The 25,337-nt window shown below is 38.5% G+C and overlaps 1 protein-coding gene and 1 pseudogene across 1 annotated transcript; one reads left to right on the forward strand and one right to left on the reverse strand.

The window, feature by feature from the left end:
• Positions 1–3,610: 3,610 nt before the first annotated feature.
• On the reverse strand, positions 3,611–5,890 carry LOC104444376 (pectinesterase 2-like). Its single transcript, XM_010058034.3, has 2 exons — positions 5,032–5,890; positions 3,611–4,428 (listed from the first exon to the last, which is right to left on the reverse strand). The coding sequence occupies exons 1-2, from the start codon at positions 5,888–5,890 to the stop codon at positions 3,740–3,742; spliced, it is 1,548 nt and encodes a 515-aa protein (XP_010056336.2). The 3' UTR covers positions 3,611–3,739.
• A 5,407-nt stretch (positions 5,891–11,297) lies between these two features.
• On the forward strand, positions 11,298–23,074 carry LOC104444378 (annotated as a pseudogene).
• The last annotated feature ends 2,263 nt before the right edge of the window (positions 23,075–25,337 follow it).

The following is a 25,337-nucleotide window of genomic DNA, read 5'->3' on the forward strand; positions in this document are numbered from 1 at the left end:
TTTGGTTTTGTGGTGCTAATGGTGACAGAGAAGCAAGGAGGAGTCTTGAGCTTGTGATAAAACTGTGAGTTTGGTGATTAAAAGCCTTGGATCGTTCCCCTTTATATAGAAGTGGATTGGAAGAGACGATGCAGCCATGACGCGCATGCATGCACGCACGCACCATGCAACTTCTTTTTCTGCCACGCCATTTTCTCGGTTTTGGGCTTTCCGTTATCTTATACCAGAGAAGAATCAAAATTTGACAAGTTGGTCAATTTTGAACGAGAACGGCAAGAAAGAAAAAGGTACACTTTCTCTCGGCTACCCTTGTTCGGGTAAGGGTTTGAAATAATGGGGTACTTTGACTTTTCTTGTGGGGTCGATGCTTGCGCTGCATAAATCAAAGGGAGAAAAACAAACACACGTGTGAGAAAATTGTTCGTAAACCATGTCTCTTAGTGGAATATTATTACAACTACTCGATCTCAACGCTAAGGGAGGTACCCAAGAGCGTGTTTTAGCCGTTTTACACGACCCGTGATCAATTGGAATTGGAACGATTCAGCTCGACGGCAGCTGCCTTTCGAGCCTCTTAACTTTCGACAAGTCTTAAAAAGAATGCCCTCCATCTGAGTCCTCGCTTATAATGGAGTTTCTTCTTTCTTTTCTTCTCTTTTCCTCCTAGTGGACCAAAAAGCTTATTTGTAAAGTACAAGATCATGGGAGTTACGTAATTGCCTAATTATTATAGCATCCTTCCATTTGCATGACGTGTTTTGCATTTTTTCCGCAGTTAATAAATGTAATGATGATACAGCCAAAACACCAGCAAGTAGTATACTGCGTGTATATGCATATCCTAAACGCATCTACTTGGAAGGTGCAAACATTGTAGTGTGTAACTATTCGTTATATAAATGTCCGGAGGGTATGAAAACAAAATGTATATAGGTTATGAAAATTTTTTACTTTTATCTTACCTAATTTGCAGTTGAGTTACCTAAATTGGACCTTCTCGCCATCCATATAACATAAACTGATTAAGATATATAGACTATATTATCCTCCTTTCTTAAGTAATTTTAGGTATGCCCGCGCTATTGATATGGTATCACCCAATTATTCCAATTTTTCTTTGAAAAAATTTGGGCCAAGCTGGAGCTGACTCAAATCAAACGAATTAGTTTTAGAAAACTTTGGGTGGGGCCTATATTGAGTTACTAGATATTAGATATGCCTCTCATCTCATATCGTCCATATCTGAGCTGTTGCGCTTTTAGATAAGTCTCGCGATGTCAAATTAGCATCACAAATAGTAAAGCCATTCATTCGACTGTGGGGTAATGGCGATCATGGGCCTGGCAGCCTACCGGAACCCACCCAAGACTGGTTGATGACCAAATGAACAGGTGTCGGTGAGCAATTCTCCTCTTAAGCCTGTCCTGTGGAGCTTGTTTACACCCAGTCAATTTTGTATAAAAAATTTAATGGATTTATCAACATTAATCATATGATTGACCAGTTTAATATGAACTTCAAAATTGATTGGCGTCGAAAAGCTTTGCGGCAAGCTTCCGTGTGCCCTTGTCCTCCCGATTCAAAGCTCCTATTTTCTTCCCAGGAATGAAGGATTTCTAATCAAACGGTACATATCCCACAGACTGGAGACAGAGAAATTGGACACTCGTATTTTCGTGGGTTATCTTGATACACAGACGACGTCGTAAATGACAAGAACTTCCTTCCGGACACGTACGAGAAGTCGTCGCCATCGCCTCTAGAAGTTGGAGAAATTCAAAACGGGGACGTCAAAGTCGCTTGCTGTTTCATTAGTTCATGAGTAGTTTGGTCGAAAAAGACAGATTCGCACGCAGTTTGGTGTGTATGGTCAGCATGCAAAACTAGCACGTTCCTGTTACGTGAACCCTTTCGAGGCTATTGTTGAACTATTTGTGGAATAAACTTGTTGGATAAACCGACCGAGGATTTTCAATCTCAGATTACACTCATTACGTGGTGCAAATGAAATCCTATATTCATTTCATACATGAGCAATATGATAAAGTCTAAGCTTTTGGAATGAACTATTTGTTTAATTTGACATCGATAAAATGTCACTCAATTATATCGTGAATAAAGATGATAGTAGTTGTCACATGATCGATCTGATAGCTTTTATATATCGTTTCCAAGCAAAGACACAATGCTCTTACATTGTCGGATGTGGATGTAGTCCTTTTCTAGGATTATACTCTAACTGCGGGTACAAAATGTACTAAAGGAAAATCTTGAATCAACCTTGTTTGTGAGTCCCCGGGGTTCGTGCCGGACCAACTTGTGAAGTTCACCCTACATCCACGTGGACACATGATGAAATCATCATGAATGTAATTTTATATGTGACAGTCCAAGCAGCAGTGCGCGGGGAGGAGGGATGGTGGTGCGTTTGCGCCTTGGTCCCCGGATGTGCGCAAGTGCGTGGGGAGGAGGGTTGGTGGTGCATCCACGCCTTGGTCCCCAGATGTGTGCAAGGATGGGCATGTCTCTTGTCTCACATCGCCTATGGAGGGAGTCTTGGGCTAGCTTATAAGACTCGAGTCCCTCTAATTGTACATATGCATTTTCTTGGGGTAGTATGGGCTGCTCTGAAAAGAACAAAACCGTGAGGACTTAGGACAATATGTGTACAGTGGAGACCCCGTGTGTTACATTATAGATGCGCTTCCACCAATTAGCATATTTATTGCAAAAAATAGCTTGCCTCTAAATCAATGACGGAAAATTGAGAGCTTTCTCTATTGTACTTTATTTCATCGCACATTGTCCGTATCTGATTTCTTGATACTTAAATGATTTAGTAAATCATTTAATTTGGGCTTAGGCAAACATGTTACATTTCCTCGAATTTTTCACTCTGTGTATATATGTAAATGTGTAAGAACAAAGTTGTCTCTGAAGTCAATACATAGAAAACTCTATATAACTACAAAGGCGTTCTCCTTATTGCAAAAATTGAAATTTTTGCACTCTTCCCTAAGAAGGCTGCCACCGAGGCAATTATTCTACACCGTTGAGCATCAAGACTTTCAATCAGTGTATGTTGCATTTATACAATTCTTACATCTTTCGATTATTTTCTCACTTCGACCAATTTTTTTTTTGCAATAAGTTATAATGAAAGCATTTTCTGTTTTTAAATGGAATTATTACAATAATTATTCACTATTTGGTCTCTTAAAACACATGTCAACTAGATTGTTCAATTTATCGACTTAGATCTATCTATTTAAATCGTCAAATATTTTCCTTCATTGTCGGAGGGATCGACTTGTGGTGGTTTGAGCAAAACTCTTTCAATCGGAGCATCTGATAATTATCAAAACTATTGTTGATATTAAAAAAGTTGGTTCATCGTCATGAATAGACCGTTGTTTGCGCAACTATATTGGATTTAAGCCAAAAAGACGAAATCACAATATGTCAATACAGAAAATGAGATATATGGAGGCAGAAAAAAAGTGTGATAATCACCATAAAAGTACAATCTCGAAAGAATAACAAACTAGAATCATAAAAGAATGACAACTTGATCACCTTATTACATCAGATATATATAACGAATGGAAACTATATAAGAAAGAATTTTCTGCTAATGGGCGAATGTGCTGCAAATGACAGAACACTTGTGTTCCTTTTGAGGCACCCTGTACTCCTGTAAGACTTGCATCCCACCTCTAAATTTCCATCTTCAACGAGCTTAAAGGCCAGATGTGTACGGCACGCCAGTGGCAGGCAACCAGGTGCCCCCGGCAAGGAAGCTCCCAACGGTGAACTTAGCAGCCTCGGTTGCGCTTGTGATGACATGATAACCTGCCCATTTGACCCTATTGGTAGTCGATGACCCAGGGCCTGTGTTCACATACTCTCCATAGTATAGAGTGTCGAGGGCAAAGTTGCCATCCCACTCCATCCAACCAGCAGAGTTAACCAAGCTATCAAGATAAGTCTTCATGAAGACTGTCCTGGAGTATTGTTTCCAGGGTCTACCAAGGTATGTCTTCACGGAACTTTGAATTGACTTTAGGTCTGAAGCTGCAGTGACCTTGCAATTGTGGATGGAGATGCCAGTGTTTTGGTTTGGGTCAGTTCGGCCCTGTGCGGTCAAGGTATTGACTTTGTTAGGAGGGTTTCTGGCATAGATGTTGCAATTCTGGAAAACAACGGCCGCATTTCCAAAGATGAAGTCAACGGTGCCATAGATGTCACACTCTCTATAAAATTGACGTTCCGAATGAACATAGAGAGTGTCTTGGTAACCTTCAAAGCTACATCTATAGAACACTGAGAGATCAGAGCCAGAGCGCAAAGCAACAGCTTGGTGATTTGCAGCACCAGCAGTATTACGGAAAGTGATATCTTGTGCGACGAATCCATCACCAACGACAGCTGAAATTTGAGATGAGAAAGATTATTAGAAATACAATCTATATAGAACGGCTGTCACAAAACTAGAATTTGTGGATGGAGTGTGGTCTTGCATGTTACAGACATGATAGAAGGTGGTCGATGTTGTCTGTTTCTTGAAGACATGCGAAACTATGTACGTCTTCTTCAAATTCATAGTCAATGCTCGACCCGATTAACGTCAAAAACTACGATTGAACTATAGGCTTAGTTTTCCAAGCTGTCAAATCGTAATTCGTCTGCATTATGTATTCTATATGTAACCATGCTGTCATATTTTGAAATTTTCCATGCACGGTTCCAACTATCATATTCTCATGAAAATTGACACATGCAGGCTTAAGTAACTCATACGTACTTGGCTTAGTTTTGAATTAGGAGGTCCTTTTTTGTTCGTTAAATAATCATCTTGCTACGAGGTTAGGCTATTCGAGTGCTGTTTTTCCAAAAACCTGCACAACAAAATGCTCTAAAAAACTTAAGTTCATCGGATATATTTCCTAATAAGTTGATATACATAGAACCTTTTTTAGTTTTGGTGTTCACCGTGAATAATCATGAGTAGCTTAGATGATATTAACTTACCGACAGTCGCTGATTTGAAAGTGGTAGAGCCTCCACCAACACTTTTGCTTCCAGTGATTATGGTCTTCCCAATGCCATCACCAACGAACATAATGTTGTCCAATTTCGACCCGACTTCGATGTTCTCATTATAAGTACCAGCCTTGATATAGATGATGTACCTTGCAGTGCCAGTCTGCTTTGATGCTGCGGTTATGGCTTCACTGATCGTCTTGTAATTCCCTGAACCGTCCCGAGCCACCACGATATTGGCCTTTGAAACCGCAGATGAAGACTGCAAGAGCTTTCGGTCGCTAGGCCTCACCCAAGTGGGAAATTTCTTCGTGTAGTTAGGCGTAGTGAAGGGTGCATGGTTGAGGGCCAAAGTGTTGCTTATCAACTTGGAAACATTATTTGACATCAAAGGCAATACATTGTCAGAGATGCCTAATTCAACGAACCCAGCTCGGCATGTCTCGAGATTGGTCAAGGCCGTACTAAGCCACGTTTGCGCCTCATCTTGGGTGCACTCGTGGCCGATGGTTCTGTTCAAACGAAGAACAGTGTGCTCGTACAGTTGGAGGCAGTCGGCCCAAGCAGCCTTCTCTCGTTCGTTGCTGCACTTCGACTCCAACGAGTGTGTGTGGTCGTGGGCTAATTGAGCTCGCTCTAGAGCCAGTTGCATCGAGATCTTGAGGAAATCGGATTTTTGCTTGATGGGAGCTTGCTTGGGGTTGTGGGTCAAGAAGTACTCACAAGGTTGAGGATAAGGCATTTTGCTACACCAGGATGTCACATCGCTAGAGGAATAGGCAGAAATGGTTTGAGATGGCAACAGAGGCAAGAAGAGAAGGATCATGAACTTTTGAAGAAAACCCATTTTTGGGTATTGTGTTGCTAATGGTATTCGAGACACCGACGCAATGAGGATTCTTGAGATTGAGATAAAACTCTTGAGTTTGGTGATTGAATGCCTTCAATCGTTCCCTTTATATAGAAGCCAGATGGAGCTGTCAATGTGCATGCATGCACCACGCAACTTCGCTTTTCGCCATGAGATTCTTCTCGCCTTGGGCTCCCCTAAAAATCAAAATTCAAAATACGACAAATTGGTCAATTTTGAACGAGAACGAGAAGAAAGAAAAAGGTACACTTGTCAACCCAGCAAATCTCTCGGCTTCCCTTGTTTGGGTCAGGGTTTGAAAGAATGCGATACTTTTGACTTTTCTTGCGCGGTTGATGTTTGCGCTATATAAATTACAAAAAGTAAAATCATCAAATCGTTCGCAATCCATGCCTATCCATGCCACCTACTTCTCGAATCTCCACGGAAAGGGACGAAGCCGAAATTGTGTGTTAAGCAGTTTTTGATGACTTGCGACCAAATTGGAATTGAAACGATTCAGCTCGATGGCTCCCCTCTTTTGAGCCTCTAAATTTTAACAAGTCTTTGCAAGACTGCCACCATCGGAGTCCTTGCTATTTTATGGAATTTCTTTCATCCAAGGGGACCGACAGCTAATTTTATAATTGAGAACGAGCCTTGCCATACATTATTGCAAGATAATGAAGTTACATACTTGTGTTATTATCCTACATTTTCTTTTTCTTTTTTTCTTGCAATTTTCTGCAGTTGATAATGCAATGATAATACAGCCAAAAACTCCGGCAAGTATAATATGTATATCCGCATTCACTTGGAAAGTGCACACATGATAACATGATTGTTCATAACATATAGCTCCATATGTAAAGATATATCAAATGTGGATTTTCGGTCACACCGAATGATTCGGCCGGAGTTAGTTTTTCTGGCCCTAAAAAGACACGGCTAGAAAACTTCGGGTGGGGCCTAATTTTTCGTTGTCGAAAAACGAAGGTTACTTCCTAGATGATACTTCTTGGTTTCAAGGACGACGAAAGTGAAAGGTGCCTTCTTTACAACAAGATTGCGATGTCAGACGTGGACGAGAAACTGTCGCCATCGCCTCTAGACGCTGGAGAATTCGAATCCGGAGGTCAAAGACTCTTGTTGTTTCATTAATTTCAAGAGTTGGTCGAAAAAAGGACAGAGATTCACGCGTCGTAACGTTCACGCACGAGCACCAAAGTCCAGTTGAACGTCCTTTTCGAAGCCGTTGTTGAAGTATCTCTATCGGTTGAATCGATGCAAGTCAGGATTTTCAATCTTCGAAGTATATTGATCATATGGCGTGAATAAAGTACCGCATTCATTTCTCATTTGAGCGATGTGACGAACGATTTTTAAGCTTTTTGGGTAAATAGTTTGTTTAACTTGATATCGGTGAAAAATCTCTAAATTATATCTTGAATAGAGACAATAACAATTGTCATTGTTCAATATAATACTTATTTATACTAGAAAATCCCAGGCAACCCCAAACAGCAAGAAATATAGAAAAAGATTGAAAGTATGTAGATAAATACGCTGAAACTAGAGAAGCGGTTTATACCGACGATAATGGAGGATTTTCACGTTGAAGATGTCCTTGAAACGATGTTCAAATTTGTCATTGATATAGCACTTCAAGCAAGATTTTGAGACTGGTATTATAGGCTTTGTAACTCTTCTAAGATAAAAGAAATTGGAAGTGGCAGAATTTTGGAACGATTATCCAAAAAATCTTAAATCTATTATTCAGTTCTAAATTATTCAATTTTATTAATTGAGTCTTAAACAATTTCACATATTCAATTAAGTCGATATGACCAATTTTTGCAAAAAATTGTCATCATGGATGCCAATCGTCCTCTGTGGCATGGCGCCGACACCGATATAGATAATTTTTAATAATATTTTAATATTTTGTAAATTTTAATCATTTTTAGTTTTTTTTTTCTTTCACTTCTTTCTCCTCTAGTTGGTCTCCGCCCAATAAAAAATTAATAGAAAAAATAGAAAAAATATTAAAATATTATTAAAATTATCCACATCAACTTAGGCCATGCTACATAAGTTGGTTGGTATCTACATTAGCAATTTTTGGCCGAAATGAGCCGAATGGACTAAATTGGCAAAATGTGAAAAATTTAGAAAAGTTTGAAACTAAATTGATAACAGCATAATAAAGTTTGGACTTTTTGGATAATTTTCCCTAGAAATTCAGTCAAATCCATGTAGCTCATCGTGTTATTGATTCTCAACAACTCACATCCTTGTCTAGGACTACCAAGTAAATTATATTAATTTATTTTGTTTTCCATTTCTTCTATATCAAAACGGACGATGACTTCAAGATTAAGACCATGTAGACATTCTATGCACGGCAAGGGCATAATTGAGAATTTAGGCGCAACTTAAATAGTTAAGATTAGAAAATTAGAAACTTATTTAGAGCATCAAAATTCTTATGATTTGACGTCACGGTGGATGCATGCCAAATGCCTTTCTCTCTCTTAAAAACCTATTATATGATCTACGAATTATTTAGATCAAGCCCATCCCAACATCATGTGGTCCTTAGGGTGAAACTAACATTATTAACAGTTGAGATTATATCGGTCCGAATTTTGAGAGCAATCCGCACAATTGCGTGCCCTTGGATAATAGGGTCCACATTATTGTGGCATGAATAGTCCCTGCACTTTCATTTTTTTTTTTTTTTTTTTTTTTTTGGGCATTATACAATTAATAGACTTTTGGACCAATATAGTTCACATTCTCGTCTTAATTTGACAATGTCATGAGCAGTTTTTGAACTTTTCCACGATATTCATTATTGCTTTGAAGTTTCTTTGATTAATTCAATCCCTGAAATATTCAAATTATGCATAATGCAATCCCTTCATGAGATGTAGTGCCAAATCAGGCGTTTTTCGCTTACATGTTAGCTCACCCTATGGGCGCCCATAATGATCGGACACATCAAATGCTACATTTAATGATCAATTAATGATAGTGGACGCCACATTAACAATTTGCGTTAGTCTACTTGATGAAAGGACGACATCAAACCCAATTACAAATTTGAATCGTGGATATGCTATGACATGCAGCATCTGATTATTGTCACGTCTTGCCATCTTCATGTTATTTTTCACATCTTGTTTGTACTATGAGTTATCATTTTATGCCGCATGTGATGATTGTCAAGTCATTCATCTTTCTCTCGACGTTTTGAATTTGAAATTGTTATGTCATATTACATGTGTCTGTATGTCATGTCATCCAGAGCACAAATTTGTCATTTTATGTCTATTTTTCATTATGTCTGACTTTCAAAGTTGTCATGTCATATCATTTTCTCAAATAATGATTGAATGTTCCATTTGAATTGATATTTTTATACGCTTTCACACGTAAAGAGGGTCATGCCACTACATATGAGAAAAATGACTTTACTATAATAACGTTGAATAAGTGTTTCGACAACGTTTTAAAAGTTAAAAATAAAGCATTAAGCATGTTGAGCAAATCAATAATGGATAACTAGAATTCAACTAAAATCAGGGCAGGTGGCGGTACCGAAAGGGTGCCACGGGATGCTGATTCATTCCCCACAAACAAATCACTGGACTTGAGATCTATAGGTCTCGTATAACTAGTTACTTCACACGAGAACTTAGGTAGCTAACTTTTCCATGATTACCTGTGCCTTTAGGTGTTTAGTCGATCTAGATTTTTCCGAAATGATAGGTGGCAACTCTAGTTCGGTATTTAAGTTAATGATCATTCTTGCATCTTGTAGATTACCCCAACTTAGGATTTATGAAGATCCTAGGAATCAAGGCGCTACTAACCGGCGACGCTTGATTTGCAAAACTCGAGGTGCTACAGCCACCGTTAGCCCTCCTCATCCACTAGTACACGAGAGGCCAATTGTCAATCCCAAATGATCCTTTCGCACAAGTCGTTGCATGAAGTCACGATCACAATCCACGCGTCTAGATCACACGACCAATGCAAGCCAATAAAATAAAATAAAATAAAATACAATACAATAAGATAATCCTATAAAATATGAATTCTCACTTTCATGTTTCAACGCTGCTAGATGCACGCCTTTACAGAAATGTCTTCGTTGTTTCCACTTACTTTTCTTCATTTGGAATATTCTCAAATTGCACGACGTCTACATTTTCCATCAAACTATTAAATCTCACTCTCTCCATACCATTTACGTAGAATTGCACGCATAAACCACAACTAGAATGAAGGCTCACTTGATTTATTCAGATGTTCGACATTTTGTTTAAGAACTTAATTAGTGAAGTACCTAATCGGAAATTTGAAAAAGTTAGAGCACTATTGATGACTTTGTCCCTCTCTTGAACGAAATTAATAGAAGCAAGCTTGTTATTTAACTATTAAGCCAGCCTCATAAAATCACCTCATTCAAGTAGCCGTACAAGACAAGTGATCAATATATGTAGATCAGTGCATATGCCTACTAAAGGCAACTACGCAATCATGTCCATACATAACATTAATATTTTTGTTCTCACTTGTGATTCTGTTTGCTAAAATTATCATCTTTTCTTCTTTCGTGTTTCGTTCGAAGAAAATTGGCACCCATCTCTAGCATAGTTCGACGGTGGAGAAAATTTTCTCCATAAGCGATCTTATTCACCCTTCGACGTGATAATCGATGAGCGAGAGCAGTTACAATCACCAAACCAAATGATAAAAGAAGGTCCCTCGGAGAAACTTTCTCCCCTAGATCACTACCTCCACCGGAAAAAAGGGCTCTAAGTCTAATGTGCGGCCGGCGATGGAAGACTCGGTTATAGGGTCATAAGCAAACCGTGAGCTAATCAATTTGGCTTGCAATTCCAACCGGCCTAGTCAATTCACTCATTGCTGGATTGCGGATTCAATCTCTTGACGGTGGGCCTGGATCGCTGCCCAATACTAGTCCACATATGTTTAGATTGCAAGAACACATACGAACGCGTCAACAACGCGGTATGAATCTATCTGTGTCTCCCTCTAATTGTTTTTCTTTTTAATGAATACATAACTCAACTCTCCACGTATAAGAAAAGTCAAATACATTATCCGTCCAATTTCTAAAAGTAGTAAAATATACAATCCTCATGAAAATAATCTCTCCAGAGAATTTTGCTAGCTGGCAAGTATATTTTATGCTCTTCTTTATTCACATTCCTATTTCTTTTCACTTCTTGTTACGTAGACCAAAACACGAGGAAAGATGGTGCATGCCCATTATTCCTATTGAGCTGTCCCATTCCAACGACTGCCTTTGTTCACATCTATATAAAGGAACCAAAAGAACAACTTCATGCATTCACCGACTTCATCAAATCTCTCTATCATCAGTACAATAGTAATGGATCTTCTTCAAAAGTTCATCACCTTTGTCTTCCTCTCTCTCGTGATCTCTCCTTCCACTTCTGGCTTCTCGACAGGCGATGCCAAATCTTGGTGTAGCAAAATGCCTTACCCACAACCATGTGAGTACTTCTTGACCCACAACCCTAAGAATATCCCCATCAAGCAAAAATCCGACTTCCTCAGGGTCTCGAAGCAGCTCGTGCTCGAGCGAGCCTTGCGGGCCCATAGCAATGCATACTCACTAGGCTCCAAGTGTCGTAACGAGCGCGAGAAGGCCGTGTGGGCTGACTGCCTCGAGCTCTATGAGCAGACCATTCTCCGCCTCAACCGAACCGTCGACCTCAAGTGCACCCAAGAAGATGTGCAGACGTGGCTCAGCACAGCCCTAACCAACCTTGAGACCTGCCGAACTGGGTTTGTCGAGCTCGGTGTTTCTGACTATGTGTTACCTTTGATGTCAAATAATGTTACAAAATTGATAAGCAACACTTTGGCCCTAAACCATGTGCCGTACAAACCGCCAAGCTACACGAACGGGTACCCCAATTGGGTGAGGCCCGGTGATCGGAAGCTCTTGCAATCCTCATCCCCATCATCTAAGGCCAATATAGTGGTGGCCAAGGATGGTTCTGGGAAGTACAAGACCATTAAAGAGGCCATAACCGCAGCATCAAAACGGTCTGGAACCGCGAGGTATGTGATCTATGTCAAGGCCGGGACATATAAGGAGAACATTGAAGTCGGTAGCAAATTGAAGAACATTATGTTTGTGGGAGATGGTATTGGGAAGACCATTATCACCGGAAGCAGAAGCGTGGGCGGAGGATCTACCACCTTCAAATCAGCCACTGTTGGTAAGTACTATAAGTTTGATATTAACCTTATGAATTTTTCTTGAATATTGGCATGCAATAAGGAATCACTAATTCATTGTCTATTTAGGTTGCCACCTAGAGCTTGGTATTCAAAGAATTCGCAAAAACCTATTAAGTATAATTCGAGTAAAATATTCTCTATTAAGTCAAAATAATAAAATAAACTGAAGGAATTACTGATTCAATAATTAAATAGGTCATTTGATGACTTTGCTCCTAGAAAAGAAAGAACGATACATTATACAAAAAAAAAGAAAAAAGTTCTTAATAAATAAGCCATGCCGCAATTTTCATAGATGAGGTGCTGGAAATACAATGCCAGCCATCTGGAGTTCAATAAATTCATGCTAATTACTATAAATTACATTGACCCCCCGTAAAATATTGACTTGTATATGATATATTAATCGAAAAGAACTCATTTTCTTAAAATCAATGTTCGAAATAATGATACGTAAATGAATTCATCGAGGAATATCATTTCAGCTATTCTATTTATGTAGTAATCTACATAACGGATGCGAAAGAATTAGGATTTGGCTGCTGCTAAATACAATTAATTAAGCCTAGAGGGAAGAATTATAGTCTTTGACTTTGACCCCATCAAGCAATGACCTCGTCAGGGAGACGTACACATCTTTCGCATGTCATCATCATCGAGGAAAGAGACATCATCCGACGACTTTCTAACGTGTCTATTCATGTTTGCTCAAAAAAAAAAAAAAAAAAACGTGTCTATTCATGGACCCCACACAAAAATTTTTATGGCCGGTCCCTTGCCTCCAAATGGCGGTCAATAGCCGCTGTTAATCGCTCCCATTGAATCTTGGATGAAAAGTCCATATCTTTCTAGATTTCTAGATTGCTCCGGAGAGAAAGCGATCGTGCTAATTAAATTTTATAATTGATTGTACCGTTCTCGTAATATGGCCCTCTTCGAATAAGTGGATGGAATTCAGAAATAATTTTATAGATGTAATAGATACTAAGCCTAGATCATCAATGCTCTATTGAGGATGGGATAAGGGAAAATGCATCTCGAATGTTGTAAGGTTGGATCGTTTGTCCTTTTGGAAATCTTTGTGGTAAAAGGGTAAGTGTCTAAAATGACTTTACAATTCGAATTTTCTTATCATGTATGAACTACTGATACATAAATACAAGAACATATTTTTTACTTAATTTTCCTTTCTTTTTTCTAATCAATTTGTAGCTTTTTGAATGTCTATTAATAATCTAGATGATCACAATATGCGTGACAATGAAGCAAAACTAGAACAAGAAAGGGATTATTGACATCACTGTATGGGGACATTCAAGATTGTGACTTGTCTTGATGTTGAAATTCGCTTAACTTTGCGTGTTATAACGAAAAATGTTGCTTATTCCTATACTTTGACCTCGCCTTCTAATCTAATATTTCTTGCCATTTTAGCTGTCGTTGGTGATGGATTCATAGCCCGAGACATCACTTTTCGCAACACTGCTGGTGCAGCCAATCATCGTGCAGCTTGCCTTACGGTCAGCTCGATCTTTCCGTCTTCTACAAATGCAGCTTTGAAGGCTATCAAGACACCCTCTATGTCCACTCAGAGCGACAATTTTATAGAGAATGCAACATCTATGGGACAGTCGACTTCATCTTCGGAAATGCCGCTGTTGTTTTCCAGAATTGCAACATCTACCCTCGAAACCCTCCCAACAAAACTAATAGAACATTGAATGTATCTTCGAGAGTTTAAGTCTGTTTGTGATCAACTTAATGCCATTGGAAAACCTGTTGATGAGATAACCAAGATGTTTGGTGTTCTCGAGGGATTAGGTTCGAATATGAAAGCTTGAACAACAATGTATTGCTTAAAACCTCAACCAGATTATGATGAGGTTATATCTCGGCTCGAGAGATTTGAAACCGGCTACGAGACATATTCGTGAATCAATATAATCCTAATCTAGCCTACTATGGCCAAAGAAAGTCGGCTGGAATTGTGCAAAACTCTAACTTCAGAAATCAAAGAGGAAATAGTCGAGGTGGATATGGTTATGGCGGGGGTGCAATGAATATTAGAGATCGTGGTAATGACTATGTTGAAACAGGAAGAAATCAGCATTACAAGATGAATAACCCGAGTCTAAATCAAGAAGATCAGGTTAACAAATTGTCACATAATTGGTCTAACTATGGACAAGGGTTCGAGACCATATGTAAATTCTTCCCAAAGTATCAAGCCACTAAGTCGTATCCACCACAAAGTGTAGCATCCGGTTAGAATATGCGAGTGTGAAAATAACAAGTAATAGTCCATTAGAATGCCAAATCTGTAAAGGCCAGGTCATACGGACTTCGATCTTTGGTATCGCTTTGATAATTCATATCAAGCGGATGAAATACCAACCTGCACTAGCAGCAATGCATATTGAAGACTCACATGGCACGAATGGTATCCGGATAATAGCCTCGGCTCATATCACCGACACTCGGTATGCTTCAATAACGTTTCTTTATATAGTGGTACTTTTGTTATGATAGGAGACGGTTCTTGTTTATCAATCTCCTGTGTTGGTGATGGCTTATTGCATACAACAACTAGCCATTACCACCGAATGATGTTTTGATAGTTCCGAAAATAAAGAAAAACCTAAATACTTTTTCAAGTTAACGAGATGATTATCCCCTATTCTTTTATTTTTGACAAACATGGGGTATATCTGAAGGACAACCGCAACAATACAACGGTGAGGCTAGGAAGCAAAGTCAAGGGATCAGATCAAGTTGATCCTAAAGTCAAAGAAGTTTTTCTTCACTCGAGTTCAAAAGAAGTAGGAAGACTTATGGCATCGTAGGCTGGCACATACCGGTTTAAAAACAGTGAAGTATCATAATCAGCACCTAATTCAATGTAATTCAAGAACTCAAGGCATATGCAGTAGTTGCCAGATTGCTAAGAGTTCAGCCTTACCCTTTCCTATGTCAGACTATACATCTAATACTCCTCTAGAAAAGATACATTGTGATGTTTGGGGACCCTCACCGGTTCAATCCTTTCAAAAATTTCGATACTATGTCATTTTTGTGGATGATTTCTCTCGATACATTGGCTGTATCAATGGAAACGAGAATTCTATGACATCTTTATCCCGTTTCAAAAGCAAGTCGAGAATCGGTTTGATCATAAGATAAAATTCTTTCGGTGTGATGGAGGAGGAGTTCACCAGCAACAAAGTTCAAAATTATCTACAACAATGTGGAATTAAACAACACATTTCCTGTCCTTATACACCAGAACAGAATGGTCTATCTGAAAGAAAACATCGACATGTGGTGGAGCTAGGACTAGCAATGCTATATCATGCCAAAGTACCCTTAAAATACTGGGTAGATGCTTTCATTACAGCAAATTATATCATTAATCTGCTTCGTTTCAAAGCTCCATATGGATTCACCCTACAGAAAATTGTATCAACAAAAACCAAGCTATACACATTTAAGGGTCTTTGGATGTGCTTGTTATCCCTGTCTCAGACCATATGCACAGCATGGCTTGATCCAAGATCTCTTATATGTATTTTTTTGGGATATAGTGAAAAACATAAAGGATATCGATGTCTTCTACCCACTAATGGACATATCTATGTAAGTCGTCATGTGGTGTTTGATGAATCAGTTTTTCCCTTCATTAGTCGACTACCAACTGAGTATCATCAAGGTACAAACTTGTACAAACAGTGGATAAATGGAGTAACATTTCTAGACTCTATAACTACAGAACAAGTTCGTCTATGTCCAATGAACAAGATGGGGTATTTGCAAGATACCGGATTAATACGAACTCTCACATTCATGCATCACAAATGCATACCGAGGAACCAATAGGTTTGATGCCAACATTGCCGAGAGGTTGATGCGATCAAGTGCAAGGTAGTTCTCCGGACAATACTCACTCTACGGAATTACCGCAAGTGCATACGAGGAACAAATGTGTTCTATGCCAACACTCGACAGAGGTTAATACCGATCAACCACAAAAGCAGTTCTTCGGACAATACACAAGGTATTATGTCCGTTCATCCTATGCAAACCAGATTAAAATCGGAATAGTCAAACCTAATCCTAAATATGCATGCTTGGCGAGTATAAAGTTCCTCTCGAACCAAAAACCAAGTCAAATGCACGCAGCGGACGAGAGGATGGTATCAAGCAATGCAAGATGAAATGGATGCCTTATACACAAATCGAGACATGGGAATTAGTGCCTCAAACGATCACATGAATGTTATAGTGCAAGTGGGTGTTTAAGACTAAAACTTACTGCAGATGGTAAGCTTGATAGGCTTAAAGCAAGATTAGTAGCTAAGGGGTTTCATCAAGAAGAAGGTATTGATTTTGCAGACCTTCATTCATTGTCATTAAACATGCTACTATTCGAATTATTCTTTCGTGGCAATGACAAAGCATTGGTCAATCCATCAGCCTTGATGTTAAGAATGCCTTCCTACATGGCACTTTAAATGAAACAAGTGTATATGCAGCGGCCACCGGGTTTATACACCCTCGAAGCCTCATCATGTATGTCTCCTTGTATGGTCTTCGTCAAGCACCTCGAGCCTGGTTTGATAAATTCAGTATCTTTCTTCTTGAAAATGGGTTTTCTTGCAGCACCACGGATCCTTCATTATTTGTTTTTCACCATGGCTCAGACACCATACTGTTATTGCTCTATGTAGATGATATTGTGCTCACTGGAAGTTCACCTCACTTAGTTTCCAACTTAATTCATCTACTAAGCCTTCAATTTCATATGAAGGATCTTGGTCTTCTGCATTATTTTTTGGGAATTGAGGTTAAACAAACCACACAAGATTTATTTCTTTCTCGCCAAATATGCTGCTTGATTTACTTACTCGAGCTAATATGAAAGATTGCAGACTGTTTCTACTCTCTCTCATTACGGCTGCGGCCATGATAACGATGATATCCTATTGCAAAGATCCCCTTGAGTATCGAAGTCTTGTGGGTGGACTTCAGTATCTCACTATAACTCGTCCGAGATATTGCTTATGCCACTAATCTACTGTCGGTTAGGTGATTTTCACAAGCTCAAAGAGTTCTTCGATACGTGAAAAGGCACTCTCTTGGATAACCATTCATTCCAATAGCTTCATGCATTTGTATGGTTTTGCTGATGCGGATTGGGCAGGATGTAGTACTACCCGCGATCTACTACTGGTTTTGTACATATCTTGGCTCTAACCTCATTTCTTGGTCAGCAAAACGGCAATCTACAGTCTCGTCATCGAGTAAGCTGAATATCGAGCCTTAGCCTCGGCAAGAATGCTGATCTTACATGGGTTAGTTTTGTCCTTCGAGACATCGGCATTGGCTTATCTCACTCCAACATCTCTCTATGACAACAAGTCAGCTTCTCTCTCACTTAACCCCGTTCTACATGCTCGCACAAAGCATATTGAAGTAGATTTTCATTTTGTCCGTGAAAAGGTTGCTTACGGATCCTTGATTGTCTCTTACATTCCCGACTCGCCAACTTGCGGATATTTTTACAAAACCTTTACCTCGCTACCTACATTTTAGTCTTCGAACCAAATTGGGCTTGGGATATTTACCCCCTCCCAATTTGCGGGGGAATGTTAAAGAAGCTGACTTGAAGACTGCATCTGTGGCAATGCATAAGAAACGAAGAAACATTTGAAGATAATTCACATGTGAAGAAACGAAGAAGAGAGAACAAAGAATAGAGAACGAGAGAATGAAGAACGAGAGACACAAGATGAAGAGGAAGAATTTCTTTTCTTTCTCGAATCAAAAGGAGCAAAAGCATTTATTCACGATGCGCTCTTCAAGTCGGCTTCTTTAACATTCCCGCAAATTGGGAGGGGGTAAATATCCCAAGCCCAATTTGGTTCGAAAGACTAAAATGTAGGTAGCGAGGTAAAGGTTTTGTAAAAATATCTGCAAGTTGACGAGTCTCAATCAAGGATCCAAGCAACCTTTTCACGGACAAAATGAAAATCTACTTCAATATGCTTTGTGCGAGCATGTAGAACAGGTTAAGTGAGAGAGCAATAGCTGACTTGTTGTCACGTAAGAGAGATGTTGGAGCAGATAAGCACCAAGGACAAAACTAACCCACTGCACAAGGATGAACGAGAGATCGTAGATTGCCGTTTTGCTGACCAAGAAATGAGGTTAGAGCCAAGATATGTACAAAAACCAGTAGTAGATCGCCGGTAGTACTACATCTGCCCAATCCGCATCAAAAACCATACAAATGCATGAAGCTATTGGAATGAATGGTTAGTCCAAGAGTAACGGTGCCTTCACGTATCGAAGAACTCTTTTGAGCTTGTGAAAATCACCTAATGTAGGCTCTTTGCATCTTTGACAGAGTAGATTAGTGGCATAAGCAATATCTGACGAGTTATAGTGAGATACAAGTCCACCCACAAGACTTCGATACTGAGGGGATCTTTTAAATAGGATATCATCGGTTATCATGGCCGCGAGGCCGTAATGAGAGAGGAGTAGAACAGTCTGCAATCTTTCATATTAGCTCGAGTAAGTAAATCAAGAGCATATTTGGTCCGAAAAGAAATAAATCTTGTGTGGTTTGTTTAACCTCAATTCCCAAAAATAATGCGAAAGACCAAGATCCTTCATATGAAATTGAAGGCTTAGTAGATGAATTAAGTTGGAAACTAAGTGAGGTGAACTTCCAAAGGAGCACAATATCATCTACATAGAGCAATAACAGTATGGTGTCTCGAGCCATGGTGAAAAACAAATAATGAAGGATCCGTGGTGCCGCAAGAAAACCCATTTTCAAGAAGAAAGATACTGAATTTATCAAACCAGGCTCGAGGTGCTTGACGAAGACCATACAAGGATTTCTTAAGGCACATACATGATGAGGCTTCGAGGGTGTATAAAACCGGTGGCTGCCGCATATACACGTTTCATTTAAAGTGCCATGTAGGAAGGCCGAACCAAGGCGATGGATTGACCAATGCTTTGTCATTGCCACGAAAGAATAATTCGAATAGTAGCATGTTTAATGACAGGCTGAAGGTCTCGTAAAATCAATACCTTCTTCTTGATGAAACCCTAGCTACTAATCTTGCTTTAAGCCTATCAAGCTTACCATCTGCGAAGTTTAGTCTTAAACACCCACTTGCACTCCTATAACATTCATGTGATCGGTTTGAGGCACTAATTCCCATGTCTCGATTTGTGTATAAGGCATCCATTTCATCTTGCATTGCTTGATACCATCCTCTCGCCGGTGCATTTGACTTATTTTGGTTCGAGAGGAACTTTATACTCGCCAAGCATGCATATTTAGGATTAGGTTTGACTATTCCAGATTTTAATCTGGTTTGCATAGGATGAACAGACATAATACCTTGTGTATTGTCCTGAAGAACTGCTGTGGTTGATCGGTATTAACCTCTCGTCGGTGTTGGCATAGAACACATTTGTTCCTCGCATGCACTGCGGAATTCAGTAGAGTGAGTATTGTCACGGAGAACTACCTTGCACTTGGATCGCATTATCAACCTCTCGCAATGTTGGCATCAAACCTATTGGTTCCATCCACAATTGCCGGGTCACCGCAGCTTCAGAGCTAAAACGAGTCCAAAGCTCTGTTAAGACTTACCTCGGTAGACCGTGGAAAGAATATTCTAGAACTGTCTTCATGAAGACTTATCTTGATAGCTTGATTAACCCAGCTGGTTGGATGGAGTGGAACGGCAACTTTGCTCTCAAGACCTTGTACTATGGTGAGTACATGAATACCGGACCCGGGTCATCAACTAAGAATAGAGTGAAATGGGGAGGTTATCGGGTCATCACTAGCGCGTCAGAGGCTTCAAAGTTCACCGTCGGGAGCCTCATCGCGGGCAACTCTTGGTTGCCTGCGACAGGCGTGCCTTTCACTTCTGGCCTCTAAATCAAGAGAGATGGAGTGCATATTGGTTCATTCTATCTCAATAACCTCAAGTTGAAAAAGTTAGGTGAAGGAATCACCAACTAAGGACAGCATGACATCAACAATCATTTTCTACGTTGACAATAAGTACAATCGTACATGGATCGTGAAGATTGTCTGCATGTAGGATTTTAAATTCTTTAATTTTCAGCTCGTCATGATATCTTAAGTATTTGTAATTCTTTATAATACGAAAATCTCTACTGGGCCCCCGAAATGTTTCCTAATTCATATTTTGTGTTCTCCCATTTGACTATTCTCGTGTTGGTCATTATTGCACGATCGTTCATTCTATTTGATAATTGTTTCACTGGATTAACCCATAAAAGTTTAATTTGAGTCATACACTAAAATTTGAATTTTGAATGAATGGTTACGTGCATAAAATTATGTAGGTAAATTATGGTAAGTCAAAAGAATTATATGCATCATACACTAAACGGTTTAGGCTTATCAAGTAGATGATTGCAAACTTACATCATCTTTGAGTTTATCTTCAAAATCAGTTACTCATTGAGTTCACAAAAAGTTATGACTTAACCAAAATTAAACAACTTAGTGCTGCTAACGCTTTTGCACGAACAGCTTAACCAACTCAATGAAGTTAACAGCTTTTAATGAATATTACACATGATTGATTTCATCTCTTTACAACTGCGATAATACTAAGGAGAACATTGAAGTCGGTAGCAAATTGAAGAATATTATGTTTGTGGGAGATGGTATTGGGAAGACCATTATCACCGAAAGCAGAAGCGTGGGCGGAGGATCCACCACCTTCAAATCAGCCACTGTTGGTAAGTACTAAAAGTTTGATATTAACCTTATGATTTTTTCTTGAATATTAGCATGTGATAAGGAATCACTAATTCATTGTTTATTTAGGTTGCCACCTAGAGTTTGGTATTGAAAGAATTCACGAAAACCTATTAAGCTTAATTTGAGAAAAATATTCTCTATTTATATACAATAAACTGAAGGAATTACTGATTCGATAATTGAATAGGTCATTCCACCACTTTGTTCTTAGAATAGAAAAGAAAGAACAATACGTATACAAAAATAATAATTAATAAATAGTCATGCCACAATTTTCATAGATGAGGTGCTTGAAATACAATTCCAGTTATTTGGAGTTAAATAAACTCACGCTAATTACTATAAATTACATCGTCCTATGCATTCCACGGAAAATATTGACTTCGTTGAAAAGAACTAATGTTCTAAAATGTAATGTTCAAAATAGTAATAAGTAAATGAATTCATTCACAAATATTTTTCAGCTAAGTCTGTTATGTAGTAATCTACATAAGTTATGCGAAAGAATTAGGATTTGGCTCCTGGTAAATATAATTAATTAAGCCTAGAGGGAAGAATTATAGTCTTTGACTTTAAACCAGTCGAACAATCACTTCATGAAGAAGACGTACACGTCTGTTGCATGTCGTCATCATCAAGGAAAGAGACAACATCCGACGACTTTCTAACGTGTCTATTCATGGACCCCACACAAAATTTTCTTTGGCTGGTCCCTTGCCTCCAAATGGCGGTCTATAGCTGCTGGTAATTGCTCTCATTGATTCTGGATGAAAAGTCTGCATTTTCTAGATTGCTTTGGAGAGAAAGCAATCATGCCAATCAAATTCTATAATTGACTTTACCGTCCTTGGAGCATTGCTCTCTTTGAATAAGTGGATGGAATTCAGAAATAATTGTGTAGATGTAATAATTACTAAGGCTAGATCATGAATGCCGTATCAAATGAACTGTGGGACAAACGAAAATGCATCTCGAATCTTGTGTGATTGGATAATTTGTTCTTTTGGATATCTTAATGGTAAAAAGTGTCTAGGATGGCGTTATGATTAGAATTTTCATATATTTTATGAACTATGGATACACATATACCAGTGCATGTTTTGTACTTAACATTCCTTTTTTTATTCTAGTTAATTTGTAGCTTTTTGAATGTCTATTGATCATCCAGTTGATTGCCATATGTTTGACAATGAAGCAAAACTAGAACATGAAAGGGATTATTGACGGCAGTCTATGGGAACATACAAAACTGTGACTTCTTCTAATGTGAAAATTCATATAACTTTGCGTGTTATAATGAAAAATGTTGCTTATTCCTATACTTTGACCTCGCCTTCTGATTTATTAACTTTGTCTTTTCAGCTGTCGTTGGTGATGGATTCATTGCTTAGGATGTCACTTTCCGCAACACTGTTGGTGCGGCCAATCACTGCAGTTGCCCTACGGTCTAGTTTTGATCTCTCCATCTTCTACAAATGCAACTTTGAAGGCTATCAAGACACCTTCTATGTCCACTCCGAGCGACAATTTTATTGAGAATGCAACATTTATGGGATGGTGGACTTCATCTTTGGAAACACCACTATTGTTTTCCAAATTGCAACATCTATCCCCGAAACCCTCCCAACAAAAATAACACTATCACTACACAAGGTCGAACCAATCCGAATCAAAACACCGGCATCTCCATTCACAATTGCCGTGTTACTGCAGCTTCAGATTTGAAACCAGTCCAAAGGTCCGTTAACACTTACCTCGGAAGACTGTAGAAAGAGTATTCTAGAACCATCTTCATGAAGACGTATCTTGATAGCTTGGTTCACCCTGCTAGTTAGATGGAATGGAGCGGTAACTTTGCTCTCAAGACCTTGTACTATGCTAAGTACATGAATATTGGACCTGGGTCATCAACTAAGAATAGAATGAAATGGGGTGGTTATCAGATCATCACTAGTGCGTCGGAGGCATCAAAGTTCACCGTTGGGAGCTTCATTGCCGGCAACTCTTGGTTGCCGGCGACAAGCGTGCCTTTTACTTCTGGCCTCTAAATCAGGAGGGCGTAAAATTGGAGTGCACATTGATTCATTCTATTTCAATTACCTCATGTTGCGAAAGTAAGGTGAAGGAATCATCAATTAAGGAAAGCACGACATCAACAGTCATTTTCTTCATCGACAATAAGTACAATCGTACATGGATCGTGAAGATTGTCTGCATATAGGGTTTTCAATTCTTTAATTTTCAGCTCGTCGTGATATGACAAGTATTTGTAATTCTTTATAATACAAATCTATAAAGGGCCCTCGAAAGGTTGTTTCCTATTCATATGTTTATGTTCCCCCGTTGACTATTTTCGTGTTGGTCATCATTGCACGATCGTTCATTCAATTTGATGATTGTTTTACAGGATTAAGCTATAAAAGCGTAATTTGAATCACACGCTGAAATTTCTAAAAAAAAAAAATTGAATAAATGGTTATGCACATAAATTTATGTTAATATTTGAGATAATTATGGTAAATTATTATAATAATATGCATCGTATGCTAAACGGTTTAAGCTTGTGAAGTGGATGATTGCACACTTAAATAATCTTTGAGCTTATCTTCAAAATAAGTTACTCACCGAGTTCACAAAAAGTTACAACTTAATAACCGAAATTAAGGGTGTGCATGACAAAAAATACGTTTCTTTATTTCTTTGGCTTTTCTGTTCTTTGAAATAAGTTTGGAATAAAAATCTGTTTGACAATGCAATTTCATTTTTCCATTTCTCCAACATATTTATATTTCAAAAATAGATTTAGAGTAGAAATTAGAAGTTAAAATTTTAAAATTTTCAATTTTTGGAACAAAAGTGAGAAATGAAAACTATTTTCATCATTCACTCTCTACCACCTGTCGCCCACTTGCCGCTTATGGGATGGCGGCCGCTCACTACTGACTGCTAATTGCCAGATGTCGGACACTGAGTGCTGGATGCCACTTGCTGCCTGTTGGGCATGCCCCCTAAAAGTAGAAATTATATTTTGTCATCAAACGAATTTCTATTTCAGAAATAAAAAATTTAAGTTATTATCAAATGCGTTTCTTTGTTCAAAAATTCGTCCAGGGAATAAAAATTGAGAAATCAATTTCTGGCCAGAAATTGATTTTTGTTTTAGAAATTTTCTCATGCGTGCCCTAAACAATGTAGTGTTACTAACGCTTTTGCATGAACATCTTAACCACCTCAATGAAGTCAACAACTCTAAATGAATATTTAATATGAATGAGTTCATCTCTTAAGAATTGCAATAATACTATAGCTAAAGGCCAATAATTGCAATTTATTATACTAAAACGACAGTTCAGTGGTGGACTTTTTATTTCATTATCCACTCTCTATTGTATTCTATTCCTCATTGAGTGTTATTTATGGACAAGCAATAATTTTCAGAGCCTTTCGCGTTGTACTCTTTGTTCTATATCAAGGTTCTTTCATCGTCACTCGACTAGGATAGTAACATAACCAACCTACAATTTCCAATTGAAATCCCCTTTGATGTACATATATAGTACTACGGTCCAGCGAATTGAGATGCTGATGAACATGCTATGCTTGCTTAAATCACAAATCAACCTTGAATTATAATTGGTTAAGGTAGGTTTTTTGCTTAGATTCAGATCGATAGTCAAGTATTTGGAAGTAAATTATTTGGTTATTATAACTCTTTTATATCAAGAACTCGATACATTTGTCCTATTGATTATTTAGATTAGGAATAATGACATAAATACTTCCTAATGACATAAATACTTCGTAAATTTTGACCGAATTTACAATTTAGTCCATGACTTTTAATTTGTTTAACGTGATTTTTGAATTTTAGTCTAATGTGCAATGTCATCCTTGAACTTCTAATTTTTTCAATGTGATCCCTAAAATTTAGGTCATACCAAATGAACCACAGTAATCCAATATCTTAATGTACTTTCTTATTTTCCTATTTATTATCGTCCGATCACTTGCTTTCCCGACAAGACACGAATGTGCCAAATTTCCAGGGAATAGATCGTCTTTGACATGCATGAAGATTGTCAAGACTCTGTCCAAAGACAAGACCATCAGAACCTTGGACTCTGAACAGTCGCTGAAAAATCTACGTTTACGTGCTTGACCCAAAAAAAAAAAGAAAAAAAAGAAAAAAAGGCGCACGTTTAAATTCTCTCTCCTCGGCTGCATGGCTCTACGTGGATTTCAAAATCGACCGGCGTCAAACAGCTTGCATCTTCCTCTGGCTTTGCCCGTGACCTCTCATGGCTAGATTCG

Source organism: Eucalyptus grandis, chromosome 5 (genome assembly GCF_016545825.1).
Source record: "Eucalyptus grandis isolate ANBG69807.140 chromosome 5, ASM1654582v1, whole genome shotgun sequence".
Taxonomy (NCBI): domain Eukaryota; kingdom Viridiplantae; phylum Streptophyta; class Magnoliopsida; order Myrtales; family Myrtaceae; genus Eucalyptus; species Eucalyptus grandis.